Below are 17,305 nucleotides of genomic sequence, written 5' to 3'. Positions count from 1 at the left end.
AATGAATCTGATGCTTTATACATTTTCATAAAGTCCAGCAATGGATTTAACAGAAAAATGCACAGTGAGTTCTACAGCTGATATAAGAAAATGATATCATTCCTAACTAGAACTAATCAGAACATGTGACTTCAACAAGTAATTCAATGATAATCATTGTATGGAACTTATGAACAAATATGATTAATATATGGATCTGTCACAGAGGATGATCATTGTATGGAATCAATACATAAATATGAACAAGGTATGATTCTATCACCAAGTGTATCAAAGTTTCAAAATGGTACAGATGATGACAGTTTTCCCTTGAATATTGCCACCATTATTAAAAAAAGAAAAACTTTAAATGACTACTTCTCAGTAACCCTTCTGAAAAATATGAACAAATTTGATTCAATGCATCCTGACAAAAATCACAACATTTAATGATTGGTTGAATCTGGTTGGGTAATGATCTTGAAGTGTACCAGTTATTTTGGCCAATCAGAAGTCTTGTATGGTGCCCATGTATAACTTTATTGAATGGAGGTTTTACCAGAATGGATCCTTTAGTACAGTGGTTCTCAAAGTGGGCAGTATCGCCCCCTGGTGGGATTACCAACCAGGTGGAGGTGCTAATGCTGAATAATGCTTTTTACAGAGTAAGGTAGATGGCGTTGAGGAAAATGAAGGGGGCAGTGGCTGAAAATTTTTTTGAACCACTGCTTTATTATGAAAGTTGATGAAAATTGTGATGGTTGGAATTCTTCATCAGGATGCAAGTTACTGACATTTTTGTTGTGAAACATAATTGCATGCTTACATAAATATCTGGCATGACAATGCATTAATAAAGATGCACAGTCTTGAAGATAATGAACTGGGGCAAATGTAACAAGTCTGATCAGGCAAAAATCAAAATTTTGACATTTTCTGTATCTGAACACCTCCCATATCTAACTCATAAAGATGTGTGATAGCTCATTGAAAAGGAAAATTATGACACCTAGATTATGAAAAGATTTCACTGTAAGTGCCTGATATTTATATTCCATGCTGTCACACTAATTGCTTCAGTTGATTAATTATTATACCGTCCTTGAGTATTTTCTGTTTTGGTTTTGTATTTTTACATTGAAATAACTCTAAGAGAAATGAAAATATTTCACGGGACCTTTATCATTTCTTTATATGTTTTGTTATTACAAATTAATTTATTGTTATGCGTACACTGGAGTGCCATTAGTGTTTTTATATATTATGCAAAAAATATATTTCTGATTAATTTATTCTTGATGATCTTCTTTGCTTTTAAAATATTCATTAATTACAGGATCAATGTTATTATCATTTGAGTATTTAGCTGCTTTCTCCACACTTCTCTACTCAATGCCAGTGACTTAATGTTTTTCTGAACAATATAAAAAATGACTTTTCATGCTTTTTCGCATGAAATTGGCCAAGGGTGAGTCATTCTGCTTCTTAGATAATACCAAAGTGAATGAATGTATCAATTTATTTTGGGTATTTTGTATTAGCAAAATCATTCAACATCTTCAGAGTCAGTTAAACAAACCTGTGTGATGCATGTAAGCGGAACAGTGATTAATCTTTATGTAATTTTAGAAATACTCCACTGCTCTGGTAATTTAATCCCAGAATTATGTATACTAATAAATTCTTTAAAATTACTATATGCATCAAGAAGCGAATTTTTCACCATTTGTATAATATATGCTGACATATTGTGTAATATATTCTCACTCAATTTCTATGAGATATAATACATTGATAGAACTTAGGGCAGTTTATCTAATATTATAGAAATTAGCATGGGAGGTAATTATTTAATCTGTTTTACAGAATCGTTAAAGGAAGATCAGGTTCAAAAATGGCTGAATGATCACCCAGATTTTATGGATACATATCTTGGTAATATTATTTTAATGCTTTATTATACTGTGTTTTTTGCCTTCTGTGTTTCTAACCTTATTTACCAACCATATTTCTTTTTACTCTACCTTCAATCATGGCATGCTTTATTTTTACAGGTGTGATGCAATGTAGTAGTTGTTGCATTATTAGTGAATGTCAGTGGTTTACCTGAGTTTGATTTTATGTAGAAACTGAATCATAGAACCATTTAAATGTTGGATATTACCCTTATTGTTTTGCCTATTTTTCAATCGATTGATCTTTCTCCAGTTTTACATTGGCAAAGATTTCTCCTGAATTCTTGACTGTAGTGTCATACATCATTGAGTCTTGAAGTCTTTTCCATGGAAAATTAGTCCAGTATAACCTGCAGTGCTGCTGACTCCATTAGTATCTGTACTGGTCATAGAGCAGAAGAGCTTATGCACTGGCTTGTTGTCTGTCATCAATAATTTATCATCTATCATTTGCCTGTCATTCATTCATTAGCTCAAGTTATTGCTGCGTCTCCTATATTACTATATTATTGCCTTGAAACTTTACACAAGCATTTAGCTCACGGTCTAGTTTGTCCTAGAAGGAAACATTGCAAATCAGCTAATTGGGCGTTCATTTATGTCACCAAGGTGGCAAGTTTACAAATCTTGTTACTGGTGATGTCGATATGGAGTATTCACCATAAGAATTCTTAAGAAATCTAGTTGATTCTAAATGAAAGTAATGCTATTCTGACATCCACAAAGGATTCAGTCATGGCCATCCTGAAAATCATATTGCTACTTTTCCAGAACAGATGTTCATATTGACATCAGTTTTACATGAAACAACTTCATATGATGTCTGTTTGGGACTCCTTAAGAACATATGGTTGTATGGTTATCCATTTTCACCAAAAGATGTTCTTCGATTTTGGTACAACAAGAAAAGTCATGCTGATCTGACTTGCACTGTTGTGACCATCTTGAAATTTGAATTTGTTGCCTCTGCCATGTTAGCCATATTGAAAATATTGCCTCTGTTGCGCCTTCTGATTATATTTCATATTGATTGAAATGGTGTTTGCTAAAATTCTTATTGGGATGCACAATAAGGCCAGTATTATTCATTTTGAAAATCTTGTTATTGCAATTTCTCCTGAATGGATGGTCTTACTGGCATGGCTTTTTTTTACTAGAATAGAAATGTTATGATGTCAACTTCTTAATGATAATGTTGCCCGATTGAAAGCCAGTAGAACTTTGTGTAATATCTAGTTGGTCCTTAATGAATATGGTGGTAATCAGACTTCCAGTTTCATGGCAATGCTGGCCATCTTGAAGATCTTGTTATTACTACTCCAAAATATATAGTCATAGCAACATGTTGTTTTCACTTTAGACATCTTATGATATGCAGTTTGTATTAAATTAAAATAGTACTAGCTGGACCTACAGTATGACAGCTCTAGTTTCCCTCTCAAAATGTTTGTCTAGTTACCAGTCACTGAAATATTTCTTGTGATATCAAGTGGATCACAATGTATGGTGCTGATTTGATTGACAGTTTGACTGACATTTGTTATAGCTACATCTTCAGCTTTCTGAATAGATAGGGTGTTACTGCAAGACTTGTCATGACATTTAGTAGATCCTAACTAAAAATGGTATTCATCTGCAGTGGCCAACTTGAAAATTGTATTATCATTACTCTTCCTGAAGGTATGGTCACATTAACATGGAGTTTTCTTATAATGTTTCTCACTTTATGTAATTAGTTCTGAATGAAAATGATGGCAGTGTAACCTACCAGAATTTAAACATCTTGTAATAGCTTCTGCTCCAAATCGAGTATCATATTGATGAGGTTAAAAAGAGTGAAAATTTCTTACAATACGTACAATGTTGATTTTTAATTGAAACACCACTGAGGGGAATTACTGCAGGTATTCCTGTGTATTAAACCTTACTGTGACACCTGATGTTAATTAAGTTAATTAAGGATGAAAAGGGTTTGTTTTGTCATTACATCTTTGTAGAAATAAGCCTACAAGTTCCATTCACAGGTCAGAAGGTCAGTGTGATTTTGTTTGAAACAGTCTATTTTTATTTAAATGGCTTGCTTGCCAAGGTTTATTTAGTGGGGACTCTTTGATATGCAGTCATTTATTAATTTCACAGACAGCTTTGTTTTTTCAAAACGTTTATGATACATTTATATATAGTATTTCTTTCAAAAGTTCAAAGCTTTCATTTACACACACACACACACACATTTGATTAAATGCATTAATACAGCTAAGATCATTTTTTTCATTTTGTCTAGAAATTGCAGGTGTTTGCCTCCTATTTTACAGGAAAATTGACAGAGGATCAGATTTGGGAGCAGATCCAAAAATGGCAAAATGTTTATCCTGGACACTTTATGAAGAAATATCATGGTAATATTTTACTACTACATTATGGTGTTATTTTACTTTTTCCGACATTACTAAATTTGTTTAATGTTTGGATTTGAACCATGTTGCTTTCTTCTCAAGTAGTGCTGATGGTAACACATGTTACACATGAGCAGATATGTATGTGTTTGTGTAATAAGCAGATCTGAAGCAGAATTTATTCTTTTGCAATTTAGCTAATAGAGTGATTGAATAAGATTCTGGGGTATTAGGTTTTTTTTGCAAAATGATTGTACTGTTTCAAGCCAAAGTTATTTTATCATGAACAAATTTGATCTAAAACAATCACTGTATTGAAACATAGGAAAGAATTGACATCTATTGACCCATTATTATTTTTGCTTTTACTGTAAGATTATTTTTCTTTACCATTTATAAAATGTTGCCATATTTACCATTAAGATTTGTTTTCACTTATAATTAACATAATTTAGAGCATATTGCATTTTGATGTCTATTTGTCCACTTCAAAATGTGTTTCTGTAGATTAAATTGAGTTATCCATGATGTATAGTTACCTTACTTTGTTGATAGCTTGCACTTAGGGTGAGAAAGAAATCTAACAGTTTTGGGATCAATTTTAAGGTCAAGGTCACAGTTATTTGAAGAATAAAAACAGTTTGAGCACAATAACTTGAGTTCTTCACCATCAGCAGTTACCAGACTTTGGGAATGGGTTGCACCTTTGTTAAGTTAGAAACTTACCAAGGGCTCAAAAGCTCATTGGTCAAGGTCATTAGGATTGAAATAAGAACAATACTTTTTCACATTAACCCTGTGGATGACTTGCGTCTTTGGGCAAGGTTGACAATCAAGGTCACTTTGAATGAAAGAAGAATGATTTCTTTCTGGGGGCTTGCATTTGTGATTTAGAAGAAGCGAAGCCTGTCAACTTTGGGGCCAAAAGATTAAATTTTAGGATGACTGAGTGGAAGAAGGAACATCATTTAAGCACAGTAAAATTAGTTCAGCATTACAGACTTTGAGAATGGCTTGCATGTTGTGCCAAGTACAAGCTAGGGAGTGAAATATGGTCAATGGTCAAAGTCACTGACTGAAAGAAGCAAAATCATTTTTGCATCATAAATTTAGTTCTAGACCACATAATTTGACCACATGGCTTGCATTCCAGGCATATTGATGCTGCCCATCTGGGTTGGCTGTATCAATGTTTTCTAACAAAAGGCACTTAGTTCCCGTGATATAGCCAGTAATGTGTTAAAAGTGTACTTAAAAGCAATGATAAATGGACTTGCAGATTAAATTTTATATATAAATTCCTTGACCAAACTTTGATAATGGCGTGCACCTTGGGTAGTGAAGAAACCTATAGATTCTGGGGTAATAGGTTCATGGTTTTGATAGTTTAAAGTCTGATAAGAAAATAATCATGTTTGTACATGGAGTTTAGTGTGATAAGTGCCTTCATGATAGACAGTTCAGCATTGTATGGTAATATAATACACCATGTATGGTGTTCCTATTTCATTTGCTAATGGTTCCTAAACCACTCTTAACATTCTTAACGTACTTGCCAGAAATGATTGTGAGCACAGATAATTTTTCTACAATGTGCTTGCTCCATCACTGTCAGTTTAAGAAAATTGTTGTCAAGGTTTTGGTTTTAAAAAAACAAATATGGTATACTTATATTTCTTAAACCCACTGATTGGATTCTTTTAATACGTATTAAGAATCATTATGAACCTAGCGCAGTTCATTCTTTGATAGAGGGGGGCCCCATTAGCTCATAGGTTATCTTGCTGGACATGCAACCAAAAGGGTGTGGGTTAAAATCCTCCCATGCAACCATCCTAGGTCAGCCACCATGGTGTGTCCTTGGGCTAGGCACTTTACTCCAATTACCTTTGCACTATATAACTTACTTACGTTACTGTTCCGGTAAGCACCAAATGCCCCCCTCCTCATTCTTAGACACATGGTGTTTTGATGTTATGGTCATGGTTATGTTAATGCTTTATTTAAAGTTGTTATTTGTTTACTTATGTTTGCTAAGTTCATGATGACTTTCCTTGGTTAATCATTATGAAGATAAGACTATTCATTCATTAACACATGCCATTGCTCATTTTTGTGGTCAAAGTGACAGTCATAGAAAACTCAGCACTAGTTTAATATTTATAAATCCCAATATTTTTATTCTAAAACACAGACACACTGTTAGTTAGGTACATTGATAGAACTTAGGGCAGTTTATCTAATATTATAGAAATTAGCATGGGAGGTAATTATTTAATCTGTTTTACAGAATCGTTAAAGGAAGATCAGGTTCAAAAATGGCTGAATGATCACCCAGATTTTATGGATACATATCTTGGTAATATTATTTTAATGCTTTATTATACTGTGTTTTTTGCCTTCTGTGTTTCTAACCTTATTTACCAACCATATTTCTTTTTACTCTACCTTCAATCATGGCATGCTTTATTTTTACAGGTGTGATGCAATGTAGTAGTTGTTGAATTATTACTGAATGTCAGTGGTTTACCTGAGTTTGATTTTATGTAGAAACTGAATCATAGAACCATTTAAATGTTGGATATTACCCTTATTGTTTTGCCTATTTTTCAATCGATTGATCTTTCTCCAGTTTTACATTGGCAGCAATTTCTCCTGAATTCTTGACTGTAGTGTCATACATCATTGAGTCTTGAAGTCTTTTCCATAGAAAATTAGTCCAGTATAACCTGCAGTACTGCTGACTCCATTATTATCTGTACTGGTCATAGAGCAGAAGAGCTCATGCACTGGCTTGTTGTCTGTCATCAATAATTCATCATCTATCATTTGCCTGTCATTCATTCATTAGCTCAAGTTATTGCTGCATCTCCTATATTACTATATTATTGCCTTGAAACTTTACACAAGCATTTAGCTCACGGTCTAGTTTGTCCTAGAAGGAAACATTGCAAATCAGCTAATTGGGCGTTCATTTATGTCACCAAGGTGGCAAGTTTACAAATCTTGTTACTGGTGATGTCGATATGGAGTATTCACCAAAAGAATTCTTTAGAAATCTAGTTGATTCTAAATGAAAGTAATGCTATTCTGACATCCACAAAGGATTCAGTCATGGCCATCCTGAAAATCATATTGCTACTTTTCCAGAAAAGATGTTCATATTGACATCAGTTTTACATGAAACAACTTCATATGATGTCTGTTTGGGACTCCTTAAGAACATATGGTTGTATGGTTATCCATTTTCACCAAAAGATGTTCTTCGATTTTGGTACAACAAGAAAAATCATGCTGATCTGACTTGTACTGTTGTGACCATCTTGAAATTTGAATTTGTTGCCTCTGCCATGTTAGCCATATTGAAAATATTGCCTCTGTTGTGCCTTCTGATTATATTTCATATTGATTGAAATGGTGTTTGCTAAAATTCTTATTGGGATGCACAATAAGGCCAGTATTATTCATTTTGAAAATCTTGTTATTGCAATTTCTCCTGAATGGATGGTCTTACTGGCATGGCTTTTTTTTACTAGAATAGAATTGTTATGATGTCAACTTCTTAATGATAATGTTGCCCGATTGAAAGCCAGTAGAACTTTGTGTAATATGTACTTGGTCCTTAATGAATATGGTGGTAATCAGACTTCCAGTTTCATGGCAATGCTGGCCATTTTGAAGATCTTGTTATTACTACTCCAAAATATATAGTCATAGCAACATGTTGTTTTCACTTTAGACATCTTATGATATGCAGTTTGTATTAAATTAAAATAGTACTAGCTGGACCTACAGTATGACAGCTCTAGCTTCCCTCTCAAAATGTTTGTCTATTTACCAGTCACTGAAATATTTCTTGTGATATCAAGTGGATCACAATGTATGGTGCTGATTTGATTGACAGTTTGACTGACATTTGTTATAGCTACATCTTCAGCTTTCTGAATAGATAGGGTGTTACTGCAAGACTTGTCATGACATTTAGTAGATCCTAACTAAAAATGGTATTCATCTGCAGTGGCCATCTTGAAAATTGTATTATCATTACTCTTCCTGAAGGTATGGTCACATTAACATGGAGTTTTCTTATAATGTTTCTCACTTTATGTAATTAGTTCTGAATGAAAATGATGGCAGTGTAACCTACCAGAATTTAAACATCTTGTAATAGCTACTGCTCCAAATCGAGTATCATATTGATGAGGTTAAAAAGAGTGAAAATTTCTTACAATACGTACAGTGTTGATTTTTAATTGAAACACCACTGAGGGGAATTACTTACTGCAGGTATTCCTGTGTATTAAACCTTACTGTGACACCTGATGTTAATTAAGTTAATTAAGGATGAAAAGGGTTTGTTTTGTCATTACATCTTTGTAGAAATAAGCCTACAAGTTCCATTCACAGGTCAGAAGGTCAGTGTGATTTTGTTTGAAACAGTCTATTTTTATTTAAATGGCTTGCTTGCCAAGGTTTATTTAGTGGGGACTCTTTGATATGCAGTCATTTATTAATTTCACAGACAGCTTTGTTTTTTCAAAACGTTTATGATACATTTATATGTAGTATTTCTTTCAAAAGTTCAAAGCTTTCATTTACACACACACACACACACATTTGATTAAATGCATTAATACAGCTAAGATCATTTTTTTTCATTTTATCTAGAAATTGCAGGTGTTTGCCTCCTATTTTACAGGAAAATTGACCGAGGATCAGATTTGGGAGCAGATCCAAAAATGGCAGAATGTTTATCCTGGACACTTTATGAAGAAATATCATGGTAATATTTTACTATTACATTATGGTGTTATTTTACTTTCTCCGATATTACTCAATTTGTTTAATGTTTGGATTTGAACCATGTTGCTTTCTTCTCAAGTAGTGCTGATGGTAACACATGTTACACATGAGCAGATATGTATGTGTTTGTGTAATAAGCAGATTTGAAGCAGAATTTATTCTTTTGCAATTTAGGTAATAGAGTGATTGAATAAGATTCTGGGGTATTAGTTTTTTTTTGCAAAATGAATGTACTGTTTCAAGCCAAAGTTATTTTACCATGAACAAATTTGGTCTAAAACAGTCACTGCATTGAAACGTTGGAAAGAATTGACATCTATTGACCCTTTATTATTTTTGCTTTTACTGTAAGATTTTCTTTTCTTTTAAATTACCATTCATAAAATGTTGCCATATTTACCATTAAGATTTGTTTTCACTTATAATTGGCATAATTTAGAGCATATTGCATTTTGACGTCTATTTGTCCACTTCAAAATGTTGTTTCTGTAGATTAAATTGAGTTATCCATGATGTATAGTTACCTTACTTTGTTGATAGCTTGCACTTAGGGTGGGAAAGAAATCTAACAGTTTTGGGATCAATTTTAAGGTCAAGGTCACAGTTATTGAAAGAATAAAAATAGTTTGAGCACAATAACTTGAGTTCTTCACCATCAGCAGTTACCAAACTTTGGGAATGGGTTGCACTTTTGTTAAGTTAGAAACTTACCAAGGGCTCAAAAGCTCATTGGTCATGGTCGTTAGGATTGAAATAAGAACAATACTTTTTCACATTAACCCTGTGGATGACTTGCATCTTTGGGTAAGGTTGACAATCAAGGTCACTTTGAATGAAAGAAGAATGATTTCTTTCTGGGGGCTTGCATTTGTGATTTGGAAGAAGCGAAGCCTGTCAACTTTGGGGCCAAAAGATTAAATTTTAGGATGACTGAGTGGAAGAAGGAAAATCATTTAAGCACAGTAAAATTAGTTCAGCATTACAGACTTTGAGGATGGCTTGCATGTTTTGCCAAGTAGAAGCTAGGGAGTGAAATATGGTCAATGGTCAAAGCCACTGACTGAAAGAAGCAAAATCATTTTTGCATCATAAATTTAGTTCTAGACCACATAATTTGACCACATGGCTTGCACTCCAGGCATATTGATGCTGCCTGTCTGGGTTGGCTGCATCAATGTTTTCTAACAAAAGGCACTTAGTTCCCATGATATAGCCAGTGATGTGTTAAAAGTGTACTTAGAAGCAATGATAATTGGACTTGCAGATTAAATTTTATATATAAATTCCTTGACCAAACTTTGTTAATGGCATGCACCTTGGGTAGTGAAGAAACCTATAGATTCTGGGATAATAGGTTCATGGTTTTGATAGTTTAAAGTCTGATAAGAAAATAATGATGTTTGTACATGGAGTTTAGTGTGATAAGTGCCTTCATGATAGACAGTTCAGCATTGTATGGTAATAGAATACACCATGTATGGTATTCCTATTTCATTTGCTAATGGTTCCTAAACCACTTTTAACATTCTTAACGTACTTGCCAGAAATGATTGTGAGCGCAGATAATTTTTCTACAGTGTGCTTGCTCCATCACTGTCAGTTTAAGAAAATTGGTGTCAAGGTTTTGGTTTTAAAAAAACAAATATGGTATACTTATATTTCTTAAACCCACTGATTGGATTCTTTTAATACGTATTAAGAATCGTTATGAACCTAGCACAGTTCATTCTTTGATAGATGGGGGCCCCATTAGCTCATAGGTTATCTTGCTGGACATGCAACCAAAAGGGTGTGGGTTAAAATCCTCCCATGCAACCATCCTAGGTCAGCCACCATGGTGTGTCCTTGGGCTAGGCACTTTACTCCAATTACCTTGGCACTAAATAACTTACTTACGTTACTGTTCCGGTAAGCACCAAATGCCCCACTCCTCATTCTTAGACACATGGTGCTTTGATGTTATGGTCATGATTATGTTAATGCTTTATTTAAAGTTGTTATTTGTTTACTTGTGTTTGCTAAGTTCATGATGACTTTCCTTGGTTAATCATTATGAAGATAAGACTATTCATTCATTAACACATGCCATTGCTCATTTTCGTGGTCAAAGTGACAGTCATAGAAAACTCAGCACTAGTTTAATTTTTTATAATCCAAATATTTTTATTCTAAAACACAGACACACTGTTAGTTAGGTACATTGATAGAACTTAGGGCAGTTTATCTAATATTATAGAAATTAGCATGGGAGGTAATTATTTAATCTGTTTTACAGAATCATTAAAGGAAGATCAGGTTCAAAAATGGCTGAATGATCACCCAGACTTTATGGATACATATCTTGGTAATATTATTTTAATGCTTTATTATACTGTGTTTTTTGCCTTCTGTGTTTCTAACCTTATTTACCAACCATATTTCTTTTTACTCTGCCTTCAATCATGGCATGCTTTATTTTTACAGGTGTGATGCAATGTAGTAGTTGTTGCATTATTACTGAATGTCAGTGGTTTACCTGAGTTTGATTTTATGTAGAAACTGAATCATAGAACCATTTAAATGTTGGATATTACCCTTATTGTTTTGCCTATTTTTCAATCGATTGATCTTTCTCCAGTTTTACATTGGCAAAGATTTCTCCTGAATTCTTGACTGTAGTGTCATACATCATTGAGTCTTGAAGTCTTTTCCATGGAAAATTAGTCCAGTATAACCTGCAGTGCTGCTGACTCCATTATTATCTGTACTGGTCATAGAGCAGAAGAGCTTATGCATTGGCTTGTTGTCTGTCATCAATAATTCATCATCTATCATTTGCCTGTCATTCATTCATTAGCTCAAGTTATTGCTGTGTCTCCTATATTACTATATTATTGCCTTGAAACTTTACACAAGCATTTAGCTCATGGTCTAGTTTGTCCTAGAAGGAAACATTGCAAATCAGCTAATTGGGCATTCATTTATGTCACCAAGGTGGCAAGTTTACAAATCTTGTTACTGGTGATGTCGATATGGAGTATTCACCAAAAGAATTCTTAAGAAATCTAGTTGATTCTAAATAAAAGTAATGCTATTCTGACATCCACAAAGGATTCAGTCATGGCCATCCTGAAAATCATATTGCTACTTTTCCAGAACAGATGTTCATATTGACATCGGTTTTACATGAAACAACTTCATATGATGTCTGTTTGGGATTCCTTAAGAACATATGGTTGTATGGTTATCCATTTTCACCAAAAGATGTTCTTCGATTTTGGTACAACAAGAAAAGTCATGCTGATCTGACTTGTGCTTTAGTGACCATCTTGAAATTTGAATTTGTTGCCTCTGCCATGTTAGCCATCTTGAAAATATTGCCACTGTTGCGCCTTCCGATTATATTTCATATTGATTGAAATGGTGTTTGCTAAAATTCTTATTGGGATGCACAATAAGGCCAGTATTATTCATTTTGAAAATCTTGTTATTGCGATTTCTCCTGAATGGATGGTCTTACTGGCATGGCTTTTTTTACTAGAATAGAATTGTTATGATGTCAACTTCTTAATGATAATGTTGCCCGATTGAAAGCCAGTAGAACTTTGTGTAATATCTAGTTGGTCCTTAATGAATATGGTGGTAATCAGACTTCCAGTTTCATGGCAATGCTGGCCATCTTGAAGATCTTGTTATTACTACTCCAAAATATATAGTCATAGCAACATGTTGTTTTCACTTTAGACATCTTATGATATGCAGTTTGTATTAAATTAAAATAGTACTAGCTGGACCTACAGTATGACAGCTCTAGTTTCCCTCTCAAAATGTTTGTCTATTTACCAGTCACTGAAATATTTCTTGTGATATCAAGTGGATCACAATGTATGGTGCTTGTTTGATTGACAGTTTGACTGACATTTGTTATAGCTACATCTTCAGCTTTCTGAATAGATAGGGTGTTACTGCAAGACTTGTCATGACATTTAGTAGATCCTAACTAAAAATGGTATTCATCTGCAGTTGTCATCTTGAAAATTGTATTATCATTACTCTTCATGAAGGTATGGTCACATTTACATGGAGTTTTCTTATAATATTTCTCACTTTATGTCATTCATTCTGAATGAAAATGATGGCAGTGTAACCTACCAGAATTTAAACATCTTGTAATAGCTACTGCTCCAAATCGAGTATCATATTGATGAGGTTAAAAAGAGAGAAAATTTCTTACAATACGTACAATGTTGATTTTTAATTGAAACACCACTGAGGGGAATTACTGCAGGTATTCCTGTATATTAAACCTTACTGTGACACCTGATGTTAATTAAGTTAATTAAGGATGAAAAGGGTTTGTTTTTTTTGTCATTACATCTTTGTAGAAATAAGCCTACAAGTTCCATTCACAGGTCAGAAGGTCAGTGTGATTTTGTTTGAAACAGTCTATTTTTATTTAAATGGCTTGCTTTGCCAAGGTTTATTTAGTGGGGACTCTTTGATATGCAGTCATTTATTAATTTCATAGACAGCTTTGTTTTTTTAAAACGTTTATGGTACATTTATATATAGTATTTCTTTCAAAAGTTCAAAGCTTTCGTTTACACACACACGCACACACAAACATTTGATTAAATGCATTAATACAGCTAAGATCATTTTTTTTCATTTTGTCTAGAAATTGCAGGTGTTTGCCTCCTATTTTACAGGAAAATTGACCGAGGATCAGATTTGGGAGCAGATCCAAAAATGGCAAAATGTTTATCCTGGACACTTTATGAAGAAATATCATGGTAATATTTTGCTTTTACATTATGGTGTTATTTTACTCTCTCCGATATTACTAAATTTGTTTAATGTTTGGATTTGAACCACGTTGCTTTCTTCTCAAGTAGTGCTGATGGTAACACATGTTACACATGAGCAGATATGTATGTGTTTGTGTAATAAGCAGATTTGAAGCAGAATTTATTCTTTTGCAATTTAGGTAATAGAGTGATTGAATAAGATTCTGGGGTATTAGTTTTTTTTTGCAAAATGAATGTACTGTTTCAAGCCAAAGTTATTTTACCATGAACAAATTTGGTCTAAAACAGTCACTGCATTGAAACGTTGGAAAGAATTGACATCTATTGACCCTTTATTATTTTTGCTTTTACTGTAAGATTTTCTTTTCTTTTAAATTACCATTTATAAAATGTTGCCATATTTACCATTAAGATTTGTTTTCACTTATAATTAGCATAATTTAGAGCATATTGCATTTTGACGTCTATTTGTCCACTTCAAAATGTTGTTTCTGTAGATTAAATTGAGTTATCCATGATGTATAGTTACCTTACTTTGTTGATAGCTTGCACTTAGGGTGAGAAAGAAATCTAACAGTTTTGGGATCAATTTTAAGGTCAAGGTCACAGTTATTGAAAGAATAAAAATAGTTTGAGCACAATAACTTGAGTTCTTCACCATCAGCAGTTACCAAACTTTGGGAATGGGTTGCACTTTTGTTAAGTTAGAAACTTACCAAGGGCTCAAAAGCTCATTGGTCATGGTCGTTAGGACTGAGATAAGAACAATACTTTTTCACATTAACCCTGTGGATGACTTGCATCTTTGGGTAAGGTTGACAATCAAGGTCACTTTGAATGAAAGAAGAATGATTTCTTTCTGGGGGCTTGCATTTGTGATTTGGAAGAAGCGAAGCCTGTCAACTTTGGGGCCAAAAGATTAAATTTTAGGATGACTGAGTGGAAGAAGGAAAATCATTTAAGCACAGTAAAATTAGTTCAGCATTACAGACTTTGAGGATGGCTTGCATGTTTTGCCAAGTAGAAGCTAGGGAGTGAAATATGGTCAATGGTCAAAGCCACTGACTGAAAGAAGCAAAATCATTTTTGCATCATAAATTTAGTTCTAGACCACATAATTTGACCACATGGCTTGCTCTCCAGGCATATTGATGCTGCCTGTCTGGGTTGGCTGCATCAATGTTTTCTAAGAAAAGGCACTTAGTTCCCATGATATAGCCAGTAATGTGTTAAAAGTGTACTTAGAAGCAATGATAATTGGACTTGCAGATTAAATGTTATATATAAATTCCTTGACCAAACTTTGTTAATGGCATGCACCTTGGGTAGTGAAGAAACCTATAGATTCTGGGATAATAGGTTCATGGTTTTGATAGTTTAAAGTCTGATAAGAAAATAATGATGTTTGTACATGGAGTTTAGTGTGATAAGTGCCTTCATGATAGACAGTTCAGCATTGTATGGTAATAGAATACACCATGTATGGTATTCCTATTTCATTTGCTAATGGTTCCTAAACCACTTTTAACATTCTTAACGTACTTGCCAGAAATGATTGTGAGCGCAGATAATTTTTCTACAGTGTGCTTGCTCCATCACTGTCAGTTTAAGAAAATTGGTGTCAAGGTTTTGGTTTTAAAAAAACAAATATGGTATACTTATATTTCTTAAACCCACTGATTGGATTCTTTTAATACGTATTAAGAATCATTATGAACCTAGCGCAGTTCATTCTTTGATAGAGGGGGGCCCCATTAGCTCATAGGTTATCTTGCTGGACATGCAACCAAAAGGGTGTGGGTTAAAATCCTCCCATGCAACCATCCTAGGTCAGCCACCATGGTGTGTCCTTGGGCTAGGCACTTTACTCCAATTACCTTGGCACTAAATAACTTACTTATGTTACTGTTCCGGTAAGCACCAAATGCCCCCCTCCTCATTCTTAGACACATGGTGTTTTGATGTTATGGTCATGGTTATGTTAATGCTTTATTTAAAGTTGTTATTTGTTTACTTATGTTTGCTAAGTTCATGATGACTTTCCTTGGTTAATCATTATGAAGATAAGACTATTCATTCATTAACACATGCCATTGCTCATTTTTGTGGTCAAAGTGACAGTCATAGAAAACTCAGCACTAGTTTAATATTTATAAATCCCAATATTTTTATTCTAAAACACAGACACACTGTTAGTTAGGTACATTGATAGAACTTAGGGCAGTTTATCTAATATTATAGAAATTATCCTGTGAGGTAATTATTTAATCTGTTTTACAGAATCGTTAAAGGAAGATCAGGTTGAAAAATGGCTGAATGATCACCCAGACTTTATGGATACATATCTTGGTAATATTATTTTAATGCTTTATTATACTGTGTTTTTTGCCTTCTGTGTTTCTAACCTTATTTACCAACCATATTTCTTTTTACTCTACCTTCATTCATGGCATGCTTTATTTTTACAGGTGTGATGCAATGTAGTAGTTGTTGCATTATTACTGAATGTCAGTGGTTTACCTGAGTTTGATTTTATGATTTTTAGAAACGGAATCATAGAACCATTTAAATGTTGGATATTACCCTTATTGTTTTGCCTATTTTTCAATCGATTGATCTTCCTAATAATTGCTGATTTGTCTCTTCCTTTTTGAAGAACGTTGCTTTGTTTAATTATCAGGAGTTATGGCACACCCCTTTCCAACACATTCAGGTACTTGAAGGGCCTGGCCATTGATGCAGACTCTCACAGAGCAAACCTGATCAAATATTTCAAGGTGCAAAGACAGGCATCGGTACTGCCTAGGTGGAGTCTATCATTTGTCTTGTGGTCTGTAACTAAAAACCCTATGAACCCTTGAGTGAATCTTTTTTGGAGAACCTTACCCTCAAGGCTGATTTCTTGCTCTCCTTATCATCTATGAGATGAATAAGCAAGCTTCATGCTCTATCCATAGAACCAGACTGTTAAAGGTTTGGTGGATATTCATGGTTGGTTTCTCTTTGCCAAGCAGGTTTCCTAACAAAAAAACACCATTCATCTGGTTGCTACATTTCTAATTGAGATCCCCAGTCTTGTCATATTTGTGCTGAAGATGATCAAGATAAACTTATTTGTCTATTAGAGCCTTGCATTTTGATTTAGCAGCTTCGAAAGGGAGACAAAAGGGCATGATGTGTCTTTTCCTTCCTTTTTAGGTCTCATATGATATTTCTGCTTATATCAGTTCGTGGTTGATTACCTCAACTAATAAGAGAGCATATCAGTCCCGTATCAAAATTTATCTTTAATTTTTGAAGATAATATCTCATTAGATTCAAGCCATTGCTACCACATGGGCTGGAGAATGTGATGGAAACCATGTTTTTGGCAATGTCAAACAAC

General features: G+C 33.8%; 1 protein-coding gene across 2 annotated transcripts in view; it reads left to right on the top strand.

Moving 5' to 3' along the window:
• The window catches only part of LOC149793187 (uncharacterized), a 116,592-nt gene that overhangs the window by 73,807 nt on the left and 25,480 nt on the right, over positions 1–17,305 (top strand). For both annotated transcript variants that reach the window (XM_089967141.1, XM_089967142.1), the window contains exons 12-18: positions 1,846–1,914; positions 4,250–4,333; positions 6,621–6,689; positions 9,030–9,113; positions 11,409–11,477; positions 13,822–13,905; positions 16,201–16,269. In XM_089967141.1, the coding sequence (XP_089823267.1) occupies positions 1,846–1,914; positions 4,250–4,333; positions 6,621–6,689; positions 9,030–9,113; positions 11,409–11,477; positions 13,822–13,905; positions 16,201–16,269 (528 nt within the window). The remainder of the gene's footprint in view (positions 1–1,845; positions 1,915–4,249; positions 4,334–6,620; positions 6,690–9,029; positions 9,114–11,408; positions 11,478–13,821; positions 13,906–16,200; positions 16,270–17,305) is intronic.

This window comes from Sinohyriopsis cumingii, chromosome 8, assembly GCF_028554795.1.
Source record: "Sinohyriopsis cumingii isolate HCF-2022 chromosome 8, ASM2855479v2, whole genome shotgun sequence".
In the NCBI taxonomy this organism is placed as follows: domain Eukaryota; kingdom Metazoa; phylum Mollusca; class Bivalvia; order Unionida; family Unionidae; genus Sinohyriopsis; species Sinohyriopsis cumingii.
This window is presented reverse-complemented; position numbering and strand designations above follow the sequence as displayed.